Consider the following 23,188-nt stretch of genomic DNA (forward strand, 5'->3'; position numbering starts at 1 on the left):
CAGCAAACACCAGTGAACTTATTCCCAGTTGATGCAAGTATACATCTGAGCACGGGCCAGCTACTCTCCTAAGCAATTTGACCGCATCGTCCATTCTCACACGCACCTGTGACTCTTTCATCATTGTCATCAGTATTATTATTATTATTATTATTATTGTCCTCCTCTTTTCTGATGAGAAAATTAAGGCTCAGAGGAGGTAAGTCCCTTACCCCAGATCTCACAGCACAGTTGGGGTTAGAGCCCAGCTCAGAATCAGAACTTTGCTGGGCGCCAGTGGCTCATGCCTGAAATCCTAGCTACTCAGGAGGCTGAGATCTGAGGATCATGGTTCAAAGCCTGCCCAGGCAGGAAACTCCGTGAGACAGTTATCTCCAATTAACCACCAGAAAACCTGAAATGGAGCTGTGGCTCAAAGTGGTAGAGCAGTAGCCTTGAGCAAAAAAGCTCAAGGACACAGCCCAGGCCCAGAGTTCAAGCCCCATGACAGACAAAAAGAAAAAAAGAAAAGAAAAAGAATCTGAGCTTTAACTCATCCACCCAATGCCACCATTGCAAATGTTTGTTGAGTGACTATTTGTGAAACTCATAGCGTTGATGGATTAGTGAGACAGGGTAGTTAACAGGGTGAGAGTCAGGGGCTAAAGGACGTGAGGGTAGACACCTGGAAGAATTGCACCCACTCTCTGTGGCGGTAGGGAAAGGAGCCTCCCAGGGTGTCGGGTAGCTGGCTGGAGTCCACATGGTGGCTGAGGGCCTTCAATGAGGTCAGCACCTCCACCTGCAGACAGAGCAGTTAGTCAGGAGAGCCAGAGGCCTCCATGCAGAGACAGATGTCTAAGGAGGTCCCACTGAGGTCCCTGTCCTGGCACCAGTCCATTTCCCACGGTGAAGGTTCAGAGTGGCTCTCGGGGACCCCCATCTTGTCTGGAAACTGACAAATCAAACTTCAGAACCAGGCTTAGCCAGGAAATGACGTGTACACAAGCACTCCTACCACCACTTTGCTAGCCTGTGCTCAAGGCAGACATCACTAATCCATTGCAGCACTGCTGATTTCTTAACATAGCTCCTTTTTGGGCACTCACATGAATTGATTAAAAAGGCCACATTTCCAGAGTTCTTGAACTTTAATCTGGGGACCCAGCAGAGATGTGCTGTCTCATCCTGAAAGGTCACCAAATCCTGCCCCTAAGATGTGGAGAGGGGGCTGGGGGCAGTTTGAATCAGGCAGGGGTAGGTGCAGAGTCCACCAACATAGCGCATAGGTGGCAGCCACGGTCCCCCTCGGCGCACACTAGACACGCAGAATCCTGGTCCCTGCCAGAGCTCCTCAGTGAGAACCTGCACTTTGATGAGATGCCTTCTGCTCAGATCCACAGGCTGGGCTGACCCTCAGCCCCGTGGTCTCACTGGGCAGCTCAGGCATGTACCACCAGGCTTTGAGAGATGCTCACACTGTGCCTCTTTTTGAACCAGGAAGGAGACCTATGAATCTCTTGCAGGACACGTACTAAGAGGGAGCTGCAGGCTCTTCCTAGCAAACTCTGAACCCACCAGGCCTGTAGTCATTAGGAAGGGAAATGGCAGGCAGTGTGCAGGAGGCTCTGGGCCTGCTCTGTGTCTGGCTTGCAAGATGGCACTGGGCCTCAGTTTCCCCAGCTGAAAAGCAGGGAGAGGTGGAAGTTTGCATACCCAGCCCAACCTCTCAGTCACATGGAGGTGTGTGCCAGGTGTTGCTGGGATTGCCGGAGAGAAGGAGCCAGTGCCTGACCTGGCCATGGCTCTCAAGGAGTAGCAGCAGGAGCAGGTAGCATGCGGGGATATGAATTTCTGTTCCTATACTAGGTTATCTTGAGATCAATTCCAGTGCATGAACTCTGGGATTCTTCATCCCATCACCCCAGCAACTCCCCTCCTCCACTGCCCGTGACCCCCTGCACCATCCCTCTAACCTGGACTGCAGGTAGGTCTTGCAGCAGGAGAGCTGCCTCCTTCTCTCCCAGGAAGAACAGCGCTCTGAGGGCTGGGACCACAGCCTGTTGATGAGAGGGCTCAGATTCAGGGCTGCTCAGTCCTCACTCCCTTCCGCAGCCCCCCTCTTACCCCCTTCAGAGCAGGCAAATAGACCTGCCTGGTGAGAGTCTCCCACCAGAGAGCAGCAGGGCCAGGGGTGCTAGAAAGCTTCCTAGATGCCCCCAACCTGGGCCTTACTTTCCCCATCTATAAGTCAAAATCATGAGTTGAGTTCACATCTATCTGGCTGTCCATAATAGCTCGTTTGAATCTCCTCCATTCTCAGTTCAGGAGGCTGCTTTGTAGCCAATCAGGATGGTACATTCTCCTGCCCATTCAGATTGGCTGGTGGGTGGAACCAATCAGCACTAATGAGACACAGAAACTATCCCTCTTTCCTGGTGGATTGAAATGAGACTCTGTGGATTTAAAGCTGCTGGTTGCCACCAAGTAGGGAATGGGGCCATCAGTACCCTACCCCTAAGGAAGACAGAGTCAGAAATGAGAAAGTTTAGTGGCAAGATTTATACCCTTTGATCAAGCCATACCTGAAGCTGGTTAATGCCTGAACCAATGAACTCCCTTTGTCAGTGCTGGGTTTTCTTAGTGGCCACTCAAAGTCCCTGCCTGGGGAGTCCTGCTTCCAACGCTAAGCCCAGTGGATCCTGCACATACCAGAGTCCCCTGCTGACTTATGAGAGAAGAATGCTGGACAAGTATCCGACCTCACACTCACCTGGGTGGCCTGCAGGGCACTGACCAGGCCAGGCTGTGGTGGCTCTTTCCTGGCATCAATCACTACCGCCAGCCCCTTGGCTTTCTCTTCTGGCCTGAGGGTGAAAAACAGAATCTGCTGACTTGCTGCAGCCGGGGGCTCCCCAGGTGAAGGGATCTAGGGGAGTGTGAGGGAAACTGGCTGTAAGAAGCCTTGATTCGTTGCTGAGTGCTTCTCCCTTCAAGACCAAGTTCAATACCACCTCTGGGAAACCCTCCAGGATTCTCCTCTGGGAAATCTGCTGCCTCCTCTTCAGTGGTCCTGCACCAACTTACATGGCCCTGATATCAGTGATTTACCCACATTCACCTACCCATTTGAATGGGCAGAGCTTTATTTTGTTCAAGAATCCAATTCCCTCCAAAGAACCACGCCCCTCAGGGATGGCTTCTGATTGGTGGAAGACACACTAGTACCACAGTTTCCCTGGCCAATGATTGGTTAGGTGAGGGTGCCAGCTGACATAGCTCTACCCAAAGCGATGGGAGGGGAAGTTCCTGAGACAGACAGGGTGTCCTGTACAAAGTTCTTACAGGAGCTGTAGGGAAACACAGAAACATCTGCTAAAACATTTTGAATTGCGATTTTTGTTGCTTGCAGCCAGCATACTCCTAATGGATCTGCCCCAGCAAACTGAGCTGACAATGAGCCACTTTCCAGTGGTTAGTTTAGAATTTCCCCACCCTCACCTTCCTACCCCATCCTGGCCTCCACTTATTTGGGTCTGATGACCAGGAAGATTTAGAAAATAACTCCAGCTGCCTTAAGCCTTACAGTGATCACCTCATAGACAAAGCCAGGAGTGGTTGCCATGGGTAGGGAGCTACAGACTGCTGGTAGTATCCACTGACCTGGGCACCTTACTGCTCAAGTCAACCAAACAATAACCATCCCAGCCCCGGAGGCTGTGCCAGAACCCATGAGCTCGTGAATATAAAGAGCCCTGTGAGAGTGCAGAGCAAGAGATGTGCAGATGTTTGTGCTTGCTACTGCCTGCCCCAGAAGGGGAAATGGAGGCACAGAGGCCGAGTTGCAGACAGGGAGGAGAGTTCATATCGCACACTCCCCTCATCTGTACCTCCTAGGACCCCACTTTGTCCCCAGAGCCTGCTGGTCAATTCCTGATTTCAGGTGAGCCTCAGAGGAGGGGGTTTGCACTGCCCTGAGGTTACAAACCAACTTGGTGGAGGGGGGGGGGCTACAGCCACAGCCCCAAGACACCTCTTCTGGGGGCCTCAGGGTAATACAGCTCTTCTCCAGCCAGTGGAGCCAGAGTCCAAAGATGGGAGGGGGGGAGGTGGAGAGGGGAGGACGGAGCCTGTCCTACCCCACCCCCAGCCCCAGCATCTGGCCCAGGACCAGCTCTGTGGACACAGGATCCGTGGCTCTCCACACAGCACCAGGTCTACATGGGATGGAGCAGTCAGCCCCTTACCTGGGGACACTGCACAGGAAGGACAGCAGCTGGGTGAGCGCTGAGGCCTGGCACCATGGCGCCTCCCAGTCCCCCTCTGTGGTCGACAGCAGCAGCAGCGGCCGCCCAGCCCTGTCCCGACCACCTGCAGGGGAAGGATACAGTGGGGGCCATGATGGCAGCCACCACAGGAACCTGTCCTGGTGGCTCCAGGCCTTTGTCCCTCCTGGTCCCTCTGCCTGGAGTGCCCTTCCCTTACAAGCCACTGCTCTGCATTCTCCAGCCCAGAGGTAACCCATTTGCCCAGGGCTTTGTGTGTCTAGAACACTGAAACATGTGCTAGGATCACAGATGAGTTCACATCTTGAGTCTGTGCCCACTGGCTCTGTGTCCTTAGGCCAGCCCAGAAATCTCTGAGCCTGTTGCTTGGGGTATATGAGACAAATAAACTGGATTAAGTGAGACAGCTCAGAGGACAGGTATGTGGCAGGGACTAATGAATCTCACTCAACCCAGGGCCTGCTGAACCACAAGTGCAGCCCCCTGGCCTCCAGCTCCCTGTTCCTTCTTATAGACTCAATCGTGGGGCACAGACAGGCTGTAGTCTCTTGACTGGACTAGCTCACTGACTCACCCAGCACCCCCCCCATCTCAAAATCATCCCATAGTTAATGATTGACACACCCAGAATCAATTAACAACCGTCAGCCCTCCACTCCTTAAGATGAGATCGACACTTCAGAGTCTCTCCAAGGGACAGACCATAGCCTTGAACATTCCTTCCCCTGCCTTATCCTGCTTAGCTCCCTCCTCTTGTTTCAGGAGCCTTCCTCCAGTAAATCATTTCCCCAAGAATCGATGGCTCAAGCTCTGCATCTAGGGATCTAGACACACACACTGTGACAGAAATTTGAATGGGTGGATGGACAGATGGATAGATAGTTGAATGGGTAAGTGAACTGATGGATGAGCAGACAGAAGGAAATATGGATGGAGAGATGGATATTTGGATGGATGGATGAATGAATGGATGACTAGATGGATGGATAGGTGGGTGGATGGATGGATGGATGGATTATAGACAGAGGAAAGATGGGTGGATGGATGGGTAGGTCACTGGATAAATGATGGATGGATGGGTAGGTAGATGGATAGATGGTTAGTTGGATTGATGGATTACTAAACAGAGGAAAGATGGGTGGGTGGGTAAATGGATGGATGAATTACTAGACAGAGGAAAGGTAGGTGGATGGATGGGTAGGTGGATGGATGGATATATTTATTGCTAGTCAGAGGAAAGATGGGTAAATTGATGGGTAGGTGAATGGGTGGATGGATAGGTTAGGCGGGTAGATGGATGGGTGGATGGTTAGTTGGATTATTGGATTACTAGACAGAGAAAGACGGGTAGATAGATGGGTGATAATAGAGAAAAGTGGGTGGATGGGGAGGTGAGTTGATGAATGGGTAGGTGGATGGATGGATGGTTAAATGGGTTGATAGATTACTAGACAGAGGAAAGATGGGTGGATGGATGGATAGATGGATAATAGAGGAAAGAATGTGATGGGCAGGTAGGGGGAGTGGATAGATGGATAGGTAGATAGATGGTTAGCTGGATTGATGGATTACTAGACAGAGGAAAGGTGGGTGGGTAGATGGATGGATGACTGGATTAGAGGCAGAAACAATGTGTGGATGGGCGGGTATGTGAGTAGATAGATAAATCAATAGATGGACAGATTGATGGATTATAGACAGAGTAAAGGTGAGTAGATGGATGGATAGGTGGGTGAGCAGATAGATGATAAGAGATGGATAGATGGATGGATGGATGGATGGATGGATGGATGGATGGATGGATGGATGGATGGATGGATGGATGGATGGATAAGTGGGTGGATGGGTGGTTAGGTAGATAGATGGATTACAAAACAAAGTAAAGATGGGTAGATGGAAGGATGCCTAGAAATTGTTTTCATCTAATCCACATTCTTCATTGGGAAGAAGAACCTGAGTCAGGTAGGTTTGGCCTAGGATGAAGGCCTCCTGGACTTCCCCTGCACCCCTCCATCCTCCAGCTTCTGAGATAGCCTGGGATGTCAGCTCCCTCCCCTCCCCTCCTTTCCCTTCCTCCTTCTTCCTCTCCCTTCCCTTCTCTCCTCTCTCCCCTCTCCTTTCCCCTCAGAGCCCAGAACCTGGCAGACAGGCTATCCTGGAGTGGAGAAGCTCCACACACAGAGCCCCAATCCTGGGTGCAGGCCCTTGGGGTTCCTCCTCTGAGCTGGGGCTTCTTTCTAGGAGGGCTGAGGAAGCTTCTGGAAAGCCAACTGGCCCCGCAGACAGGGGGTCTGATTCAGCAGCAGGGCCAGACGTTCTGGTGGGAGTTGTCCCATCTGAGGAAAAGCAGTAACAGAGAAGGACATTGGTCAAAAGATGGATTTCCTGAGGGAAACATTTTGCCTCCCAACTGATCATACAGTGTGTTATCTGATCTATCCTGGGTCTGGTGCTGCATTGGACTCTTTACATCTGGTATCTGTGAACCATCAAAGCAGCTCTATAAGTAGGTGAGATCCCCATTGCACAGGCCAAGAGACCTACGTGAAGTGAAGAGCCTAGGTGAAGCCACACGGCCTGTGCGTGGTGACACTGGCATGTAAACGCCCACAATTCCTTTTCCCAATCCCAGACCTCTGACTGGAAGCCATTCACAGGCTCCACCAAGCACAAAAAAATACCCTGAAACCAAGCCAGCCTGCTGGGTCCTGCTCCCTCACCCTGAAAACCACCTGTAAGCCATCTCCTTGGCTGGCTGGGCACATGAACACTTTACCTTTTCCTGAGGGCATGGCAGAGTAGAGAGGGCATGGGATTTTCTGAGATAGATCATGCTGGATTATAGACTTCCCCTCAGGCACCAGAGGTAACTTCTGCCCTTTCAAGAAAGAGAATTTGAGCCCAGAAAGAGGGGACTCAGAGGACGAAGAGGTGTTCTTCACAGCTTGAGTCGATGGCTTGGGAGCACCCCCATCTTCCTGCATGGTCTTCTCCATCTTTGTTTCACAGGCAGAGGAGGCTAGGGACAGGCGGGGAGAGGATGCTTGTCTTGGCCCAGGCCTGGTCATGGACTCTGGGCTTTCTAGAAGTCCTCGTGTCTTAGAGACACCTGGTTCTTCGGGGACACTTGTCCCAAGGTCAGAGGTGCAGACCGGCAGCATCTCAAGGACCTCTAGGCAGGGTTCTGGGGACTGTGGCTCTGAACGGTGGACAGGCGCTTGGTGACTGACCTTTCTCTTGGAGCCTAAAGCGCAGGGCCCCTCCTCAGGGCTTGCTGGCTTAGTATGAGCCTGGTGGTCCCAGGAAGGTCCTACACTGGACCCTTGGAGAGACAGACTCCCTGGAGACATAGGGAACTCTGTAAATCCAGATAGTTCCTCCTGGGTCCCCAAAGTCCACCTGCTGGATGTCACCACTTGCCTGCTGGAAGAATTCCCGCTACTCTCTTGGGAGAAGCTCACGAGAGCCACGTAGTCTCCCTCCAAACTCTGGCTGACCGCACCATCCATCCTGAAGGCCACTTCCCCGGGCCTAGCTTGCTCAACCTTGATGAGCCCTGGATACTTGGTCACAGATGTCTTGTCCTTACCCTTGCTCAAACTCTGGGCCGGAAACAGCTGGCTGCCTGGAGAGCTAGTGGACTGCAGCTCTGGGGAGTTGCTTGAATGAGATGCCTCCAATTGAAGAGTGTCCTCAGCGGGGGAAGGGACCTTCACTGTTTGGCATCTGTCATCCACAAATATCGGGCTGGTGATCTTACTCCAAGGGACGGGGACAATCCCGTTTTCTGAAGCCACCAGGCAGTTATGCAAAGGGCTTCCCTGGAAGCTGCTGTTGATGGTCTCCAGCCACTGCTGGGTGAAAAGGAAAGGGTAGGAAGATTCCGTAATGGGCCTCTTGTCCACAGTACGGAGGTCCAGTGAGAGGTACTTAATCATCATGCGGGCAGACTGCTCCTCCCAGGACTCCACTTGGAAGTAGAAGTCACCCTGACGTAGCAGGAGGGGATTGAGGGGAGCGAGGTGGACCACCACCTCGTCCTGCAGACACAGTGGCCAGCCCTCATGCAAGAAGACACGATGGACATATGAGTCCTGCAGGCAGAAGGAGAGGGCAGCAGAGTCAGGCCAGGAAGGACCTCAGCCCAAGGTCTCCTGCCTTCTCACGGACCCTTGCACATGCAGAGGACTCTGGAGAGGTGGAAGAGGTGCTCAGGGCATGGCAGTGAAGAGGCCCTCACTCTCAGGGTAGGCTCTCTTGACTCATGCCATCTCGGCCCTGAACTTGGAAATGCTTGCTGCTCTACTAACCCAAGCTCTGAGCACCAGGTGCTACTCCATATGCAGCTCCTATGTGCCTTCTTCTTGCTTGGCTTGTCCCCTCTCCCGCCCTATTCTCATCTACTGCCAGACTTCTCCCAAGCCAGATCAAGCCTTAGCCCCTACTTTTAAAGCCAGAGAGACATGGGTACAGAAGGTTTAAATAGCTAACCAATGCAAATTACTTACGTGCACCAAGCTGCCTATCTGCAAGTAGAAAAGATAATATATGACAGAAAGAGTATGTGCGATAGGTCATGAATGTCTGAGAACAGCAGGACACTTGGCTTCTCATATGCTGATACTCAGTAACTATTCACCTGCATGCCTTTGGGACACTTGCCCTTTAGAAAATGGTGGGCTTTGTCAATTAAAAATGAAATTAGGAGCTGAGAAGGTGGCCCAGTGGTAGAGTGCTTGCTTTACATGCATGAGGCTGTGGGTTCAATTCCTCAGCACCACATATGCAGAAAAAGCTGCAAGTGGCACTGTGGCTCAAGTGGTAGAGTGCTAGCCTTGAGCTGAAGAGCTGAGGGACAGTGCCCAGGCCCAGAGTTCAGGCCCCACAACTGACCAAAAAAAAAAAATTAGTCCTGGGCTGCTTTTATGCTACTTGCTAGTTTTCAAGCAAAGCAGTTACTGGGCAAAGTAAAAGCAATGTTGAGAAGTCAAGAAATCCAATTCTGTTGTGAACTCACCAGTTGACCTTGAAAATGCTATGCCAGCCTTTTGACTTTGGGCCCAAAGAACACTTTGGAGTTGAGTGTTTATTTGTGGGCTTAATGCTTAATTCTCCATTTGTGGGTAAGAAGATGGCAGATGGGGCAAATCTATCTATCTATCATCTACTAGTGGCTAGTTCTATCATTTGTGTGTGTGTGTGCGTATGTGTGTGTGTGCGTACGCGTGCACAAACACATGCACTCTCTTCCTAGGGCTTGAACTCAGGGTCTGAGCACTGTGTCTGAGTTGTTGTTGTTGTTTGCTCAAGGCTGTTGCTCTACTACTTGGACCATGCTCTACTTCCAGCTTTTTAGTGGTTAATTGGAAATAGAGTCTCATAGATTTTCCTGCCCAGGGTGGCTTTGAACTGCGATCTTCTGATCTCACCTCCTGAGTAGCTAGGATTGCAGGTGTGGGCCACAAGAACTGAGCAGCTCGCTGTGTCTTCCTGTTTCCCTTACTCTCTTTTTAAACAGGAGAAGGTGCCAGAAAGTCTTTGAACAGGTACAAGAATCCCTTTCTGGGGACTGGGAAGGTGGTTCAGTGGTGTAGTGCTTGCCTTGCCTGCATGAGGCCCTGTGTTCAATTTCTCAGCACCACATAAGTAGAAAAAGCCAGAAGTGGCACTGCGCCTTAAACAGTAGAGTGCTAGCCTTGAGCTGAAAAGCTGAGGTACAGCACCCAGGCCCAGAGTTCAGCCCCGCCCCCCACCCCACATTCAGCACCCTCCCTCCCCCCCAACAAAAAGAATCCTTTTCTTTAGAGCCTCTCTACTGGGCTATGTAGAACCAGTGTTCGACAGTGACACCAAGTGGCAGTAACATAAACTGCACTCTATTGATTGAAAGCAGGTCATTTCTCTTGGAAGTCTGGAGTCCTCTAACTTGCAAGTCCCAGTCTTCTATAATTTGAATGTGTGTGTGTGTGTGTGTGTTGTGTGTGTGTGTGTGTGTGTGTGTGTGTGAAGAAGCTGGGGGAGGGTGAATCTCCAGAGAGTGACACCAAACTTCCTGCTAAGTAAGCAGATATTTCCTGTGATTATTAATTGATGCCATGGTGAACTCTGACTATATTTTCCCCATAGGGTAAAACCAGCTCCTAACTGCTTTAGAGTTTGGATGCTTTCTATCTGTCATCTTTTGTGAGTCTGTGACACCACCTGCCATCCATCCTTCTGTACATCACAACACAGTCTGCTTGTCATCACATTCTCATTGAAGAAATCAGCTCAGTTATATTGTACAAACAAAGCACTGTACCAGGGCCGGCTGTGCTGGTCATGTTTGGCACTCACAGTAATTCAGCAGTGTATTCCATGTTGCTGCTACTGTTCTTATTTATGCATCAGGAAACTGAGGTTTAGAGAGGTGACAGAAATCCCCAAGGGCGCAATGGTGGGCTATGGATTTGAACCTGGGCAGTTGACCCTGGAGGCTCTATTAGAAATCCCATGCCACTCCCTTCTACTCTGATGTGGCATGAATTTACCCATAATTGCAGCCAAATGAAGGTGGCCTATAATTAAAAAATAGAAGTGTGGAAAAGCTGTAACCTTGCTATTGAGAGAAATGAGGCAGGGTACAGTGTAATTGTGGGCTAAATGTCCCAATAAAGGAAGTGGCAGTTGTGTGGCCTGTCAGGAAGAAGAAATATAGATGGGAATAGATCTGCATGGACATATGGCAGCAGGCTACAGATGCTTCTGTGAGAAGCAACTTCTGCAATACCAATTCCTATGCCCTGAGGAGCCTGTGTGCCATGTGGGCATTGTGCTGAGCATATGGAATGGATGATCTCTCTTCCCTTATCTTACTCACCATCTCCATACTGGCTCCTAAATGATGCAGTCCCAGCACTACGCTTTGCTCCTCGTCTGCTATATCTCAGACAAGCAATGAGCAACTCAAGAAAGGCTGGTGGGGCCTAAGGACCTCCCTGAGGTTCTCACAGCTGAGGTGGGGGTGGAGGGATGTTATTAAATGACAGTGTTGCAGGGAATGTTGGATAAACTTGTGAGGGGTGTGGGAAGTTCCTGTACTGGGCATCAGAGGGTTTTAGCTTCTCTCTTTGCTTAAACCAGTCTCATTCTCTGACCATGGAGAACTCAAGCTAGGCCAATCCACCATCTTGTCCTTTGGGTCATAGTGATTGGTCTGGCAATGGGCATGTGACTCAAACAAGTCTGACCAATCAGGATACTTCCTTGAGATTTTTTTTCTATCTGTAGTTGCTGGGGAAGAATTCATTTTCCCTTCAAAGCAGGGAGTCGTTCTAGATATTCTTCAGGCTCAGTCTTTGGAAACCTGGCCTGGAAGAACTGATCTTCCAGGGCTCTGGTCTGATCTAACTAGGGCTTCTATTATTTATGGCCATTAAGCCTTGTCCTACACATTTTCCTCTCCACTTTGCCCTAGAAGGAGCAGATCTGAACATCTGAGTTTGAAGGGTGGCCTGTGGTAAGAGTGAGAGTCCTGATTCTTCCATGGCTCCAGGAAAGCTCTGGGACAGTCTCTGCTGTTTCCTTGGATGCTATCCTACTGTGGCAGCCTGCTGATGGCCACGGGGCCAGTTCCTGGGCAGGCTCCTGGGGCCGTGGGAGCCCCTTGGACGCTTCTCCCTTCTTCCTGCCAGTGGAAGTGCAAACATCATTGATCCCTAGGGGTCAGAGGAGCAAGTGACCCTCTTGTTCCACTTGGGAGGCCGACAGAAGCCCTTGGAAAATCACCCCACACCTTCATGATACACTTAGGCTGTCTCCTTCTCTGCTGGCCTCCAGCCCCTCTCTCTTCTGAGGGTGCTTGTCCCCCACCCGGCACCCTCCCAACTTACACAGGCTGCTTCTCGAACTTGCTCACACAGGCGCTTAGCAGGGATCAGGAAATCCAGGAGGAAGCTCAGCCCATCCCCTCGGAAGTCAGAGTCCAGGAGCCGGAACACCTGACCCAGGACAGTAGGCGCGGTGGCCTCAAAGGGTGGGTATAGACCCGCCAAGGCGTGCTGGATGGCTGTGTCCAGGGCTGGGGGCTCCTGTGGGGGAACAGGGGGTGATACAACGTAATAGATGTAGCAATGAAAGGGTACTGACCCCATCCTGTGGCTTTTGTTCTCTAAAAAAAGAAAAATCAAGCCAGGTGCTGTTGTTGGCTCACACCTGTAATCCCAGCTACTCAGGAGACTGAGATCTGAGGACTGAGGTTTAAAGCCAGCCTAGGGAGGAAAGTTCATGAGACTCTTAACTCCAATTAACCACTCAAAAGCTGGAAGTGGAGCTGTGGCTCAAGTGGAAGAGTACCAGCCTTGAGTGAAAAAGCTAAGGGACAGCTCAAGCCTTGCATTCAAGCCCAGCTTGACAGTACACACACACACACACACACACACACACACACACACACACACACACACACACACACACTTAACATACTTTAGTTATACAAGGACTTTCCAGCCCCTGTGAGCTTTCATGTAAGGCTTTGTTCTCTGATTTCCATTCCTACCCCTCCCCCACCCACCCCCATCCACTGAGCTTGAGAATGTCCCACACCTGCGCCTCCCTTGCACCATCTCCCCAGCAGCCTCTGCGCATTGCCCCAGCCTCACCCCAACCTCCCTGACTTTTCCGTTTCTACCAGGGTGACAATGGTATCCTGTCACTCACCACCAGCACCAGCCTGAATGCCTCCCTTTCCCACGCTCTCCTCACCGGGCCAGCTCCTTCTTCTATAACGGGGTCAGCCCTCACCTCTCCCAAGCTCTCTCAGACCTCACACCTGTCTTCTGTGGGCTCAGATGTCCCCCTCTCTCCGCTTCGCTAGTACCCATGTCATAGAAGGTCCCACACCTGCTGCGGGTCCCTGACAGCCTGCAGGTGTAGCAGGCTCAGAGTCCCGGAAGATGCTCGGGTCCCTTGCGGCAGCCTGCGGGTTGATTTCCCTTGGGCAGATGGATATGGAGCTTGTGAGCAGAGTTAAGGGTGGAAATCTGCTCTCCACATACCAGGCATCTGCTCCCAGGCCCACACGTGGTCTCTGGCACTCCCAGGAATCCTCAGAAGTAGGAGAGTCAGTGCCTGTGGCACCTAGCTACTCAGGAGACTGAGATCTGAAGATCCTAGTTCAAAGCCAGCCTGGGCAGGAAAGTCCTCAGGACTCTTACCTCCAAGTAGCCACCAAAAAGCTGGAAGTGGGGGTGTGGCTTACGTGGTAGAGAGCAAAAAAAGCCAAGCGAGAGGGCAAGGCCTTGAGTTTCAGCCCCAATACACACACACACACACACACACACACACACACACACACACACACACACACACACACACACACACACACACACACACACACACACACACACACACACACACACACACTGGGATTTTAGCCCAGCAAGACCTATGGGGCTTCTGATCTGCAGAACTGCAAGATGATAAAGTTGTGTTGCTTTAAGCATCTACATTGGTGGTCATTTGTCACAGCAGCAAGACAAAAGGAACACACAGCTCAACACACCAGGTCCTCTTTCCTATTTGTTCGTCTTGAAGCTAGATTTCAAACTCACCCTGCTCCTCTATCTCCCAAGCTCTGGGATTACAACATGCATCACCTCACCTGGATTCCTTTGTAAGTATTAAAAAGTACAATGGAAGCCATTCAGGCTGCTCCTGACTGGCGGCAATCTCTAGACACCTGTTGCTGAGGTACAGAACAGAAAGGGAAGGGAATGCACAAAGACTCAGTGTACACAGAGATGGCTTAGGAGAATCATTTTTACACACAGAACCCTTGAAAAGAGGGTAACAAAGCCACAGTGCTCCCCTGCCTACTGTCTCTGCCATCCCCAGGACTACAGAAGGTGGCGATGGTCAGGGCTTGGCATTAGAAGAGAACACCAAACCAAAAAGTGCTGTCCTGTTCTGCCACCCTGAAAATCTCTCCCCTAGCCCAGTGGGAAAGCATCCCTTCCTGAGCACCCAGCGTTGGCCTGGACGAGCATCGGAGCCCACTTTCTCCCAGAATGCCATCCAATCCTGCCTTCTGTCTCACTTCTGCAGCTTTGAGCAGGCCCTTACCCTCTCTGAGCCTTTTTCTCATCTGCAGACCAGGCTGGACTATTCGTTTTGTCTGCAGATTTATTTTTGTTTGGGGGGAATCAGAGTTTGCAGTCAAGGGCTGGTGCTTGGCTTTGTATGCTTGCTTGGCCAGTGCTCTATCACTTGTCCCATACTTCTAGCCTGGCTTTCTGCTGGTTATTTTGGAGAATGGTGTCTAGAACTTTTCTGCTCAGGCTGGCCTTGAACTTTGGTCCTATAGATCTGAGCCTCCTAAGGAAGCTAAGATTATAGATATGAGCCACCAGTGCTCAGCCTTGTTTGGGGAAATTTGGTCATTTGCTGTCATTTGCTGTCATTTCCTTTTGGGCACCTGCACTATTTCTTCTCAAATCCACTCACTTTTTAGCAATGGGCATGGTTGAGTTTCTATTGGCTTGCTGGTGATGAGAAAGCAGCTGGCCTGCTTGGGTGCAAATGCTATTTCTATCACCTATTTTTTGTTTGTCCTCGCGGATTCCTTCACTCACCATGCCCCACACCTCATGTGTGAAACGGACAGTAATTATACTTAAACAAGATTGAATAAGATTATTACCTGTGTAAATTCTCTGCACAAGACTAGCAGTTAGCAGGTGCTCACTAACCAGGAGCCATCTCTGGAATTGGGATTATGGTTATGTGTTGTAGTCATGTTACAATCACGATAATATCACCACTGTATGTGAAAATTTGTGAGCTCGCACAAATAGAATGCAACTCTAAAACCACGTCGATGATGCTTTCATTGGATGGTTTCTATATCATTTATATAAATACACTTATATTTCTTATAGTACAGTTAGTAACTACGGCTAATAATATCAGATGTTTGGGCCGGGAAGGTGGCTCAGTGGTAGAGCGCTTGCCTTGCATGCCTGAGGCCCTGGGTTCGATTCCTCAGCACCACATAAGCAAAAAGAAAAAAGCAGGAAGTGGCGCTGTGGCTCAAGTGGTAGAGCGCTAGCCTTGAGCTGAAGAGCTGAGGGACAGTGCCCAGGCCCAGAGTTCAGGCCCCACGACCTGACCCAAAAAAAATTTATATTATATATTATATAAGTAATAATATATAAATACATAAGAACACAGGGTTTTATTGTAGTGCTGGGGACAGAACCCAGAGCCTGCTTGCTTGCTTTCTCCCTTCCTCCCGCCCTCCCTCCCTTCCTTCCTTCCTTTCTCTCTCACATTCTTTCTCTCTCACACTCTATTTCTTTCTCCCTCCCTCCCCCCCCCCCCAGCTATCATTGGGGATTGAACTCAGATCCTGGGCACTGTCCCTTAGCCTTTGCTTACAAAGGCTGGTGTTCTATCTCTGGGCCACAGCTTTACTCCCAGCTTTCTGTGTGTGTGTGTGTGTGTGTGTGTGTGTGTGTGTGTGTGTGTGTGTGTGTGTGTGTGTGTGTGTGTGTGTGTGTGTGTGTGTGTGTGTGTATTTGGAGATAAGAGTCTCACCAATTTTCTCGTCTTGGCTAGCTTCAAACCTTGATCCTCAGATCTCAACCTCCAGAGTAGTTAGGATTACAAGTGTGAAATATCCGTGCCCCACTTGGCAAGCATATATTAATTACATAAAATATATTTTTACTCCACTAATTTTATTTTTAAAAATATTTTTAAAGTATTTTTTGGTCGGTCATGGGGCTTGAACTCTGGGCTTGGGCGCTGTCCCTGTGCTCTTCTGCTCATTTTATACTTTAAATCCGACTGCCATTTGGTCTCCTCCCAAAGGCTCAGACAGGCCCTTCCTTTCTCCCAAAGCCAGCCTGCTGTGCATTAGAGGTGATTTCCATCCTCTGCAGAAGATGAGAGAACTCTAAATAGCAGACCCTGTCACATGTGAGTCCATGTCACTCAACACATCTCAAGTCCCCACTGTGGCTGCCTCCAACCACGAGAGAATCGTGAGCTGAACTCTCTTCCTGCATGTGCCTCAGTTTCCTTATCTGTAAATGGTGTTCTAATTCCTGTCCTGCACAGAGAGGACCCTGTGGAAAGACGGAGTTCTTGTTGCTGCTATTCTCGCCTTTCACAACATTTGTTTTCCCTCAGCAGCCAAAAGCTCAGCCCCATGTGAAGTGCCTCTCTGGTGCCTTCCTGAATCCCTCCCCGTCCCCTTCTCCAGCCACAGCAGTCTCTGTGCAGCCTGCATTGTGCCAGCCCTCCACTCAGCCCATGTGAAGAAGCCAGGGCTAAGCAGGGGCACTCCATTTTGCAGGTAGAGAAGTAGAGGTTGACCTTCCCCAAAGTAATAGAGAAGAGAAAGACAGAGCTGGAATCCAACCCAGGTCAGCCCTCTCTCCCTGCCTCCAGCTGCCTGGGGGCCACCAGCCCAGGGGAGAGGGTTGTTCCTCCTGGTCTCCAGTAGTGCCCCCAAAAAACGAGCCCTGAAAGAGCAGGTCTGGTGGGCTGAGAGGCCCTTGGCTGTCATAGAGGGCTCTGTTCAACACACTGTGACCATTTAAGGAGCAGCCAGTACAATGAAAGATTGGAACAAGACACACACCCCTCCCCCGCTCTTGGCCTGGTTCTGGGCCTGCACGGTACCTGCTACAGGCCGGGGGTCCCCAGGGTCTCGTAGCTGTCAGGGCCCTGGCAGCTGCAGGAAAGAGCACTGGCGGTTCGCCATCTTAAATGAACCCCACAGCCAGGCCTGGGACCACCGAACTGAATGCCGCCATTGGCCAGACATGGGCCCCTCAAATGACTTCCGTGAAACCTGATAGGCGTGTTTCCATTCCTGCACAGCAGGCTGGGCTTTCACAGTTCCTGGGTATGAGCCGAGGCAGGGTGTGACACAGAAAAGGGAGAAAGCGAGACACGCCAGGGCTGTCACCACCCTCTGACCCCTTCCTCTGCAACCAGGGCCAGCCAGGGAGCGCACCACACTGACAGGGTGCCAGCAGAACCGGCCCACCACAGGCTCTGTGCAGGGCTCAAGGTCTGGGGTGACAGGGGACCCTTGTGTGGGGTCAAGGGATGTAGAAACCCAACTTCTCCCTGCCACTGAATATGGGTGAGACAGGAGAAGGACAGGAACTTCTCTGCAAGAAGCTTGGGTTGATATTGTGCTGTATTTAAAATTGTATATATTTGTGAAGATATATACACGCTTCAATATTTAAATATATACTAAATATGCTAATAATGCTAATATGTGAATAATATAATACTATATATATTTACTCTTTAGATAGATAGATAGATAGATAGTGTGTGTGTGTGTGTGTGTGTGTGTGTGTGTGTGTGTGTGTGTGTGTGTGTGTGTGTGTGTCCTGGGGCTTGAACTGAGAGCCAGGTGTTCCTGAGCTTCTTTTGCTCAAGACTAGCACTCTACCACTTAAGCCACAGCTCCATCTCTGAGTTTTGTTTTTTGGGGGTTTTTTGGTAGTTTAGTGGAGGTAAGAGTCTCACACTTTCCTCCCTGAGCTGACTTTGAACCGTGATCCTCCAATCTCAGCCTCCTGAGGAGTTAGGATTACAGACATGAGCCACCAGAACCCGCCCTAAGTTTTTTTTGTTTTATTTTTTGTCTGTCGTGGGGCTTGAACTCTGGGCCTGGGCACTGTCTCTCAGCTCTTCAGCTCAAGGCTAGCACTCTACCACTTGAGCCACTTGAGCCACAGTACCACTTCCAATTTTCTGAGTGGTTTATTTATTTTTTATTTATTTTATTTTATTTTTTTTTGTCGGTCGTGGGGCTTGAACTCTGGGCCTGGGCGCTGTCCCTCAGCTCTTCAGCTCAAGGAGAGCGCTCTACCACTTGAGCTACAGCGCCACTTCCGGTTTTCTGGTGGTTTATTGGAGATAGGAGTCTCACGGTCTCTCCTGCCCCGGCTGGCTTTGAACCGAGATCCTTAGATCTCAGCCTCCTGAGTAGCAAGGATTACAGGCATGAGCCACCAGCGCCAGCCTAAGTATTATTTTTATCAAGCACCACCACCTCACTGAGAGGTTTTCCCCCTCTTCCAGCCTACTGCCCTACCCCAAACTCCACTCTGACTGAGGAAATATTTTTAAAGAACATTTTCCATGCATTAAGATCTATAGAATGTGTGTAAGGCTCAAGTCAAAAGTGAGTTTTAAATACAACATTAACTACCCTTGCCCTCCACTCCCCTGCCCCCCGCCCCTGCCACCAACCAGGCTGTGCAAGCCAGGCTTCATAAGGCCGTGGTTATTTTCTTTAATTTGCTGGATTTTCCAAATGCTGTTATAACCAGGGGGGAACATAAAAGTGTGATTGTGTGTTTTTAATGCTGGTTCCCTTTCCAAATGATCTTGCCAGATGTTACTAGCTGGGCCTTCTGAGCTGTGGGCTGAACTTTCTTAAAGGTCCAGATCTGTCCATTGACCTTAAGGAGAAGATTCTCAGGAAGAGCAAAAGACTAAGAGGGATTGGAAGCCTGGCTCAGTTGATAAGAGTGCTAGCCAATGAGAGAAAATGGCAGGTACCAAGTTTGAGTTCCCATCTCAGAGAAAGAAAAGGCAGGGAAAGGAAGGGAGGGAGGGAGGGAGGAAGGGAGAGAGGGAGGGAGGGAAGGAGGGAGGGAGGGGCAAGAATCAAGAATATAGCCTTTGACCCCTGTGGCCCAGATCCTGGGGAAGGCTGGGGATGGAGTTGGTAGAGTGCCTCCTAGTTATGCCAGGCCCCATGTGCCATCTCCCATACTGCCTAGGAGAGGCAAGACGCAAGACACTGTCTCTTCCTCCCTAGGTGATCTTGGCCTATAAAAGGGGGCATATCTGTCTCCAGGGGCCTTTCCAACAGGGCGCACCACACTGACCAAGCGCCAGCAGAACCGGCCCACCACAGGCTCTGTGCAGGGCTCAAGGTCTGGGGTGATAGGGGACCCTTGTGTGGGGGTCAAGGGATGTAGAAACCCAACTTCTCTGGGGCTGAGAAGGTGGCTCAGTGGTAGAGTGCTTGCCTTGCATGCATGAGGCCCTGGGTTCGATTCCTCAGCACCACATAAGCAGAAAAAGCTGGAAGTGGTGCTGTGGCTCAAGTGGTAGAGCACTAGCCTTGAGCTGAAGAGCTGAGGGACAGTGCCCAGGCCCAGAGTCCAGGCAACATGACTGGCAAAAAAAAAAGAAACCCAACTTCTCCCTGCCACTGAATATGGGTGAGACAGGAGCAGGACAGGAACTTCTCTGCAAGAAAACTTGGTTAATATTGTGCTGTGTTTAAAATTGTATATACAAGGGCCTCCAGCGGCCTCACAAGTGACACGGAAGGCAGAAGTGGGCTGAGTATGAGACAGTGGCTCCTCCAGCCGCTTGGCCTCACGGGAGCAACAGGAAGCGGTGCGTCTGGCCACGCCCCACAGTGCACCAACACCAGCCTAATGGGACTGTGGCCCAGAGCTGCTTGTCTGCTGACTTTTTTTATTTTTCTTTTTTTAAGTAAAATCTCCAGATACTTTAAAGGCTGGCCAAACCAAATAATCTGTAGGCCAGATGCAGCCCAGCAGGTGTCAGCCTTGTGACCTCCGGTCTCAGCTACCTGGGACCCTCCCCTTTGAACTTGTCTAGATTCTAAAGCCAGCATCCTGGCTGTGCAGAAGTTTAAAAGTTCTTGCTTATGTCCAACTAAAACATCTTGAGCTCTAAGTTCTTTTTATTTGCATGTGGGTGGAGAACTAAGAACTGGCTCTTCATAAAAAAAAAAATCTTTCAAAATTGGAAAAACAATCCAGATGCAATGAACAGAGAAACAAGTAGGCATCAGAAAACCCATGTTCAAGTTCACATACAGCTCTGTCCTGTATCATCTGCCCCATCCCAGCAACTTAGAGCCTCTGACGATGCTCCTGCCTCTCCCTCTCTCCCCAGTGCCTTGGCTCTGGAGCTCACCTTCTCCCATCTTAGCCTCATAACAATAATGGTTATAACCAGAGCTACTTCTCACTGAGCAAGTCCTCATCCTAATGATCTGCCCAATTTTTTTTTAATGAATACTTGGGGAAAGGAAAAACTGGGAGAGGGTGACCTTGTCAAAAAAAAAAGAAACATACTCATTACTTGGCTTATGTAACTGTCACCTTTCTGTATATTACCTTTATAATAAATATTAAAAAAAAAAAAAAAGAGAGAATATTTTGGGCCGGACACTAGTGGTTCACGCCTGCTATCCTAGCTACTCAGGAGGCTGAGATCTGAGGACTGCAGTTCAAAGCCAGCTGGGGCAGGAAAGGCCATGAGACTCATCTCCAATAAACGATTCAGAAAACCAGAAGTGGCGCTGTGGCTCAAGTGGTAAAGCGCTAGCTTTGAGCTGAAGAGCTGAGGGACAGGGCCCAGGCCCAGAGTTCAAGCCCCACAACCAACAACAACAACAACAAAGGTATTTTGTTCCCATTTTACAGGCTAAGAAACTGAGACAAGGCTATCTTGCTAACCAATGGTCCAGCTGGGGCATGAACATGAGCACTCATTGCATGGCTTTGGTCATGCAATGATCTTTCTTACATAGAGGTCCAGTGGTGACCCTCTACTACTCAACATCAGTCGGCTCTCTAGGGCCTGAGCAACTTATTGGCCTGGCAGGCCCTTGTGACCATCCATCAATCAGCTCTCAGCCTACCTTTTCTGCTTCTTCTAAATAAGCTTTCTGTTCTAGCTAGCCCAGGGCTTCACAATCATCTATGTGCCCTGTGGGCCAGGTTTTCTCATAATGGTCACATATTCTTAGTTATGTAATCTTGTTTACATAATCTTATGTTAAATTATTATTTACTTAATGTTTGTCTTTTGGTTCATCTGTTCTCATTTCTTTCTTTCCTTTTTTCTCCACCACTTGAACTATATTCCCAACTTCTTGTTTGTATTTTTGTCTTTGACAGTGCATCACATAGCTACCGTTGCTCAAGATGGCCTCACACGTGTGATCCTCCTGCTTCTTCCTCCTCCTGAGTAGCTAGAATTAGAGGCTTGTACTACCATGCTTGACTGAGAAGTTGTTTTTTCTCCTTCTCTTTTTCTTTCTTTGCTTCTTGTCTTCTTTCCTTCCTTTTTCTTCCTTTCTTCTTTCCTTTCCTTCTTTACTTTCTCCCTCTCCCTCTCCCCCCTCCTCTCCTCTCTCTCTCTCAGGCTGGTACTAGGGCTTGAATTCAAGGCCTCAGGCTTGGAAACTCAGGCTTGGAAACCCAGTGTCCTTGGTGAATTTTCTAACATAGACCAGCCTGCCTTATATTTTTTTTTCAGTTCCTTTCTATTTATAGCAACAGATATTGAATTTCCATAGTGATAATATGAAACCTATTCAAATATATTTTAAGTTTATAAAGTTGGTTTAAGGAAAAATGTTGAGCAAATAAGTAGATTTTATTCTTTCCTTGTGATAGTTGATCCAGTATGTGGATCTATAAAAGCTATTCCTCTTCCACCAGGTGTGAGAGCTCAAGCCTGTAATTCTAACTACTTGGGAGTTGCAGATCAGAGGATCAGGGTTTGCAGCCAGCCTGGGCCAAAAAGAAAGAGAAACGAAAAGAAAAGGAAGGAAGAAAAGTAAAGAAAAGAAAAAGCAGGTGCCTGTCATCTCAGCCACATGAGAAACATAAATAGGAGAATTGCATTCCAGGCAAGGCATAAAGCAAGACCCTATCTCAAAGCACGTGTGTGCGCACGTGCACGCACACACATGCACATACACACACACACACACACACACACACACACACACACACACAAAATAGGGTAGAGTGATTCAAGGGGCAGAGCACCTGCTAGCAAGTGCAAGAAAGAAAGAAAACTTATTACATTGATACTAAAATTTGGGAAAAGTGGGAATAAGCCTTACACTCACTGTAAGATTCTCTCTAATTGAAACTATTCATCAATCATCTTATCCCACAAAAATTACAGCTGTGCTGGCCGACATGAAGAGGCACACATGCCATGCTCAAGTGAGACCCGGAGATATGGTGGAAAAGCTGTGGAGGAGGTAATTATTGGGCCTGAGATAATTATTGGCCTGAGATAAAGGGTTCACAGCCTCCTAGCAGAACCAGTGTAACCAGTGGCATCTTACTAGAAGAAGTTCATGCACACTTGGTACAGGCCGTAGCTCTGGGTGACTGACGGCTGAGAGCAGGTTTGGGGTTAAAGCTTCCTGGTGGGTGACTTTGGGCAGTGGTTTAGCCTCCAGGAACATCTTTTATCTGTGAGCCAGAGACAGGAGCAGATCTGCTGTTAAAGCACCCAGCACAGGACTTGGAGTGTAGGCAGTGGTGAGCAGCCACTGGCCTATGCTAGTTATTCTCAAACAGCTCAGAGAGCCATGTGTGTGCATGTGTTCTGCTGTCGTGTGGACTTGGGAGCCGGGCTCTGCCCTCCACCTGTTGTGTCCATGTAGCACCATAGTGTGGGAAGAGCAGGTGGACCAGGCTTGGGTGTGTGAGAAGATGTTAATGTGTATCCATGTGGGCTGGTGCAGTACTCTGTGTGTGTGTGTGTGTGTGTGTGTGTGTGTGTGTGTGTGTGTACGCGTGCGTGTGCACCTCTGTAGAATTCTGCCTGAAGATGTGCACAGGAGTAAACACCCACCCAAATTCAATGTGCAATCTGGAAGATCACAATCAAGGGGCTAGAGCCCTGGCCTGACTCCCCCTTCTGCTTCCCAAATCCCACGTGATTTGATTTGGAAAAGCTCTCCTGCACAGGCCTGCAAATCCTGTGTGGAGCTGGGTTTGGGAGTGTCTAAAAACAACAGACTTTTTTCTCTTCTTCTATTTTGGGTCCGGGCACAAAGATCAACCCTGCTCCCCAGTATGAACCCCGTCTTCCCAAGGGCCAGTCGTGAA

At 49.7% G+C, this 23,188-nt stretch overlaps 1 protein-coding gene across 5 annotated transcripts in view; it reads right to left on the minus strand.

Annotated features, from left to right (window-relative positions):
• Nucleotides 1-23,188, minus strand: part of Kiaa1755 (KIAA1755 ortholog) — a 39,158-nt gene that overhangs the window by 15,156 nt on the left and 814 nt on the right. For 2 of the 5 annotated variants that reach the window (XM_069988331.1, XM_069988330.1), the window contains exons 2-8: nucleotides 12,137-12,334; nucleotides 7,042-8,359; nucleotides 6,404-6,601; nucleotides 4,227-4,350; nucleotides 2,753-2,846; nucleotides 1,956-2,039; nucleotides 665-781 (exon numbers count right to left, since the gene is read on the minus strand). In XM_069988331.1, the coding sequence (XP_069844432.1) occupies nucleotides 665-781; nucleotides 1,956-2,039; nucleotides 2,753-2,846; nucleotides 4,227-4,350; nucleotides 6,404-6,601; nucleotides 7,042-8,359; nucleotides 12,137-12,334 (2,133 nt within the window). The remainder of the gene's footprint in view (nucleotides 1-664; nucleotides 782-1,955; nucleotides 2,040-2,752; nucleotides 2,847-4,226; nucleotides 4,351-6,403; nucleotides 6,602-7,041; nucleotides 8,360-12,136; nucleotides 12,335-23,188) is intronic. The other 3 variants (XM_069988335.1, XM_069988333.1, XM_069988332.1) reach the window with 3 other exon arrangements.

The sequence above is a fragment of the Dipodomys merriami genome, unplaced genomic scaffold, assembly GCF_024711535.1.
Source record: "Dipodomys merriami isolate MVZ:Mamm:240054 unplaced genomic scaffold, mDipMer1.0.p SCAF_354, whole genome shotgun sequence".
NCBI lineage: Eukaryota > Metazoa > Chordata > Mammalia > Rodentia > Heteromyidae > Dipodomys > Dipodomys merriami.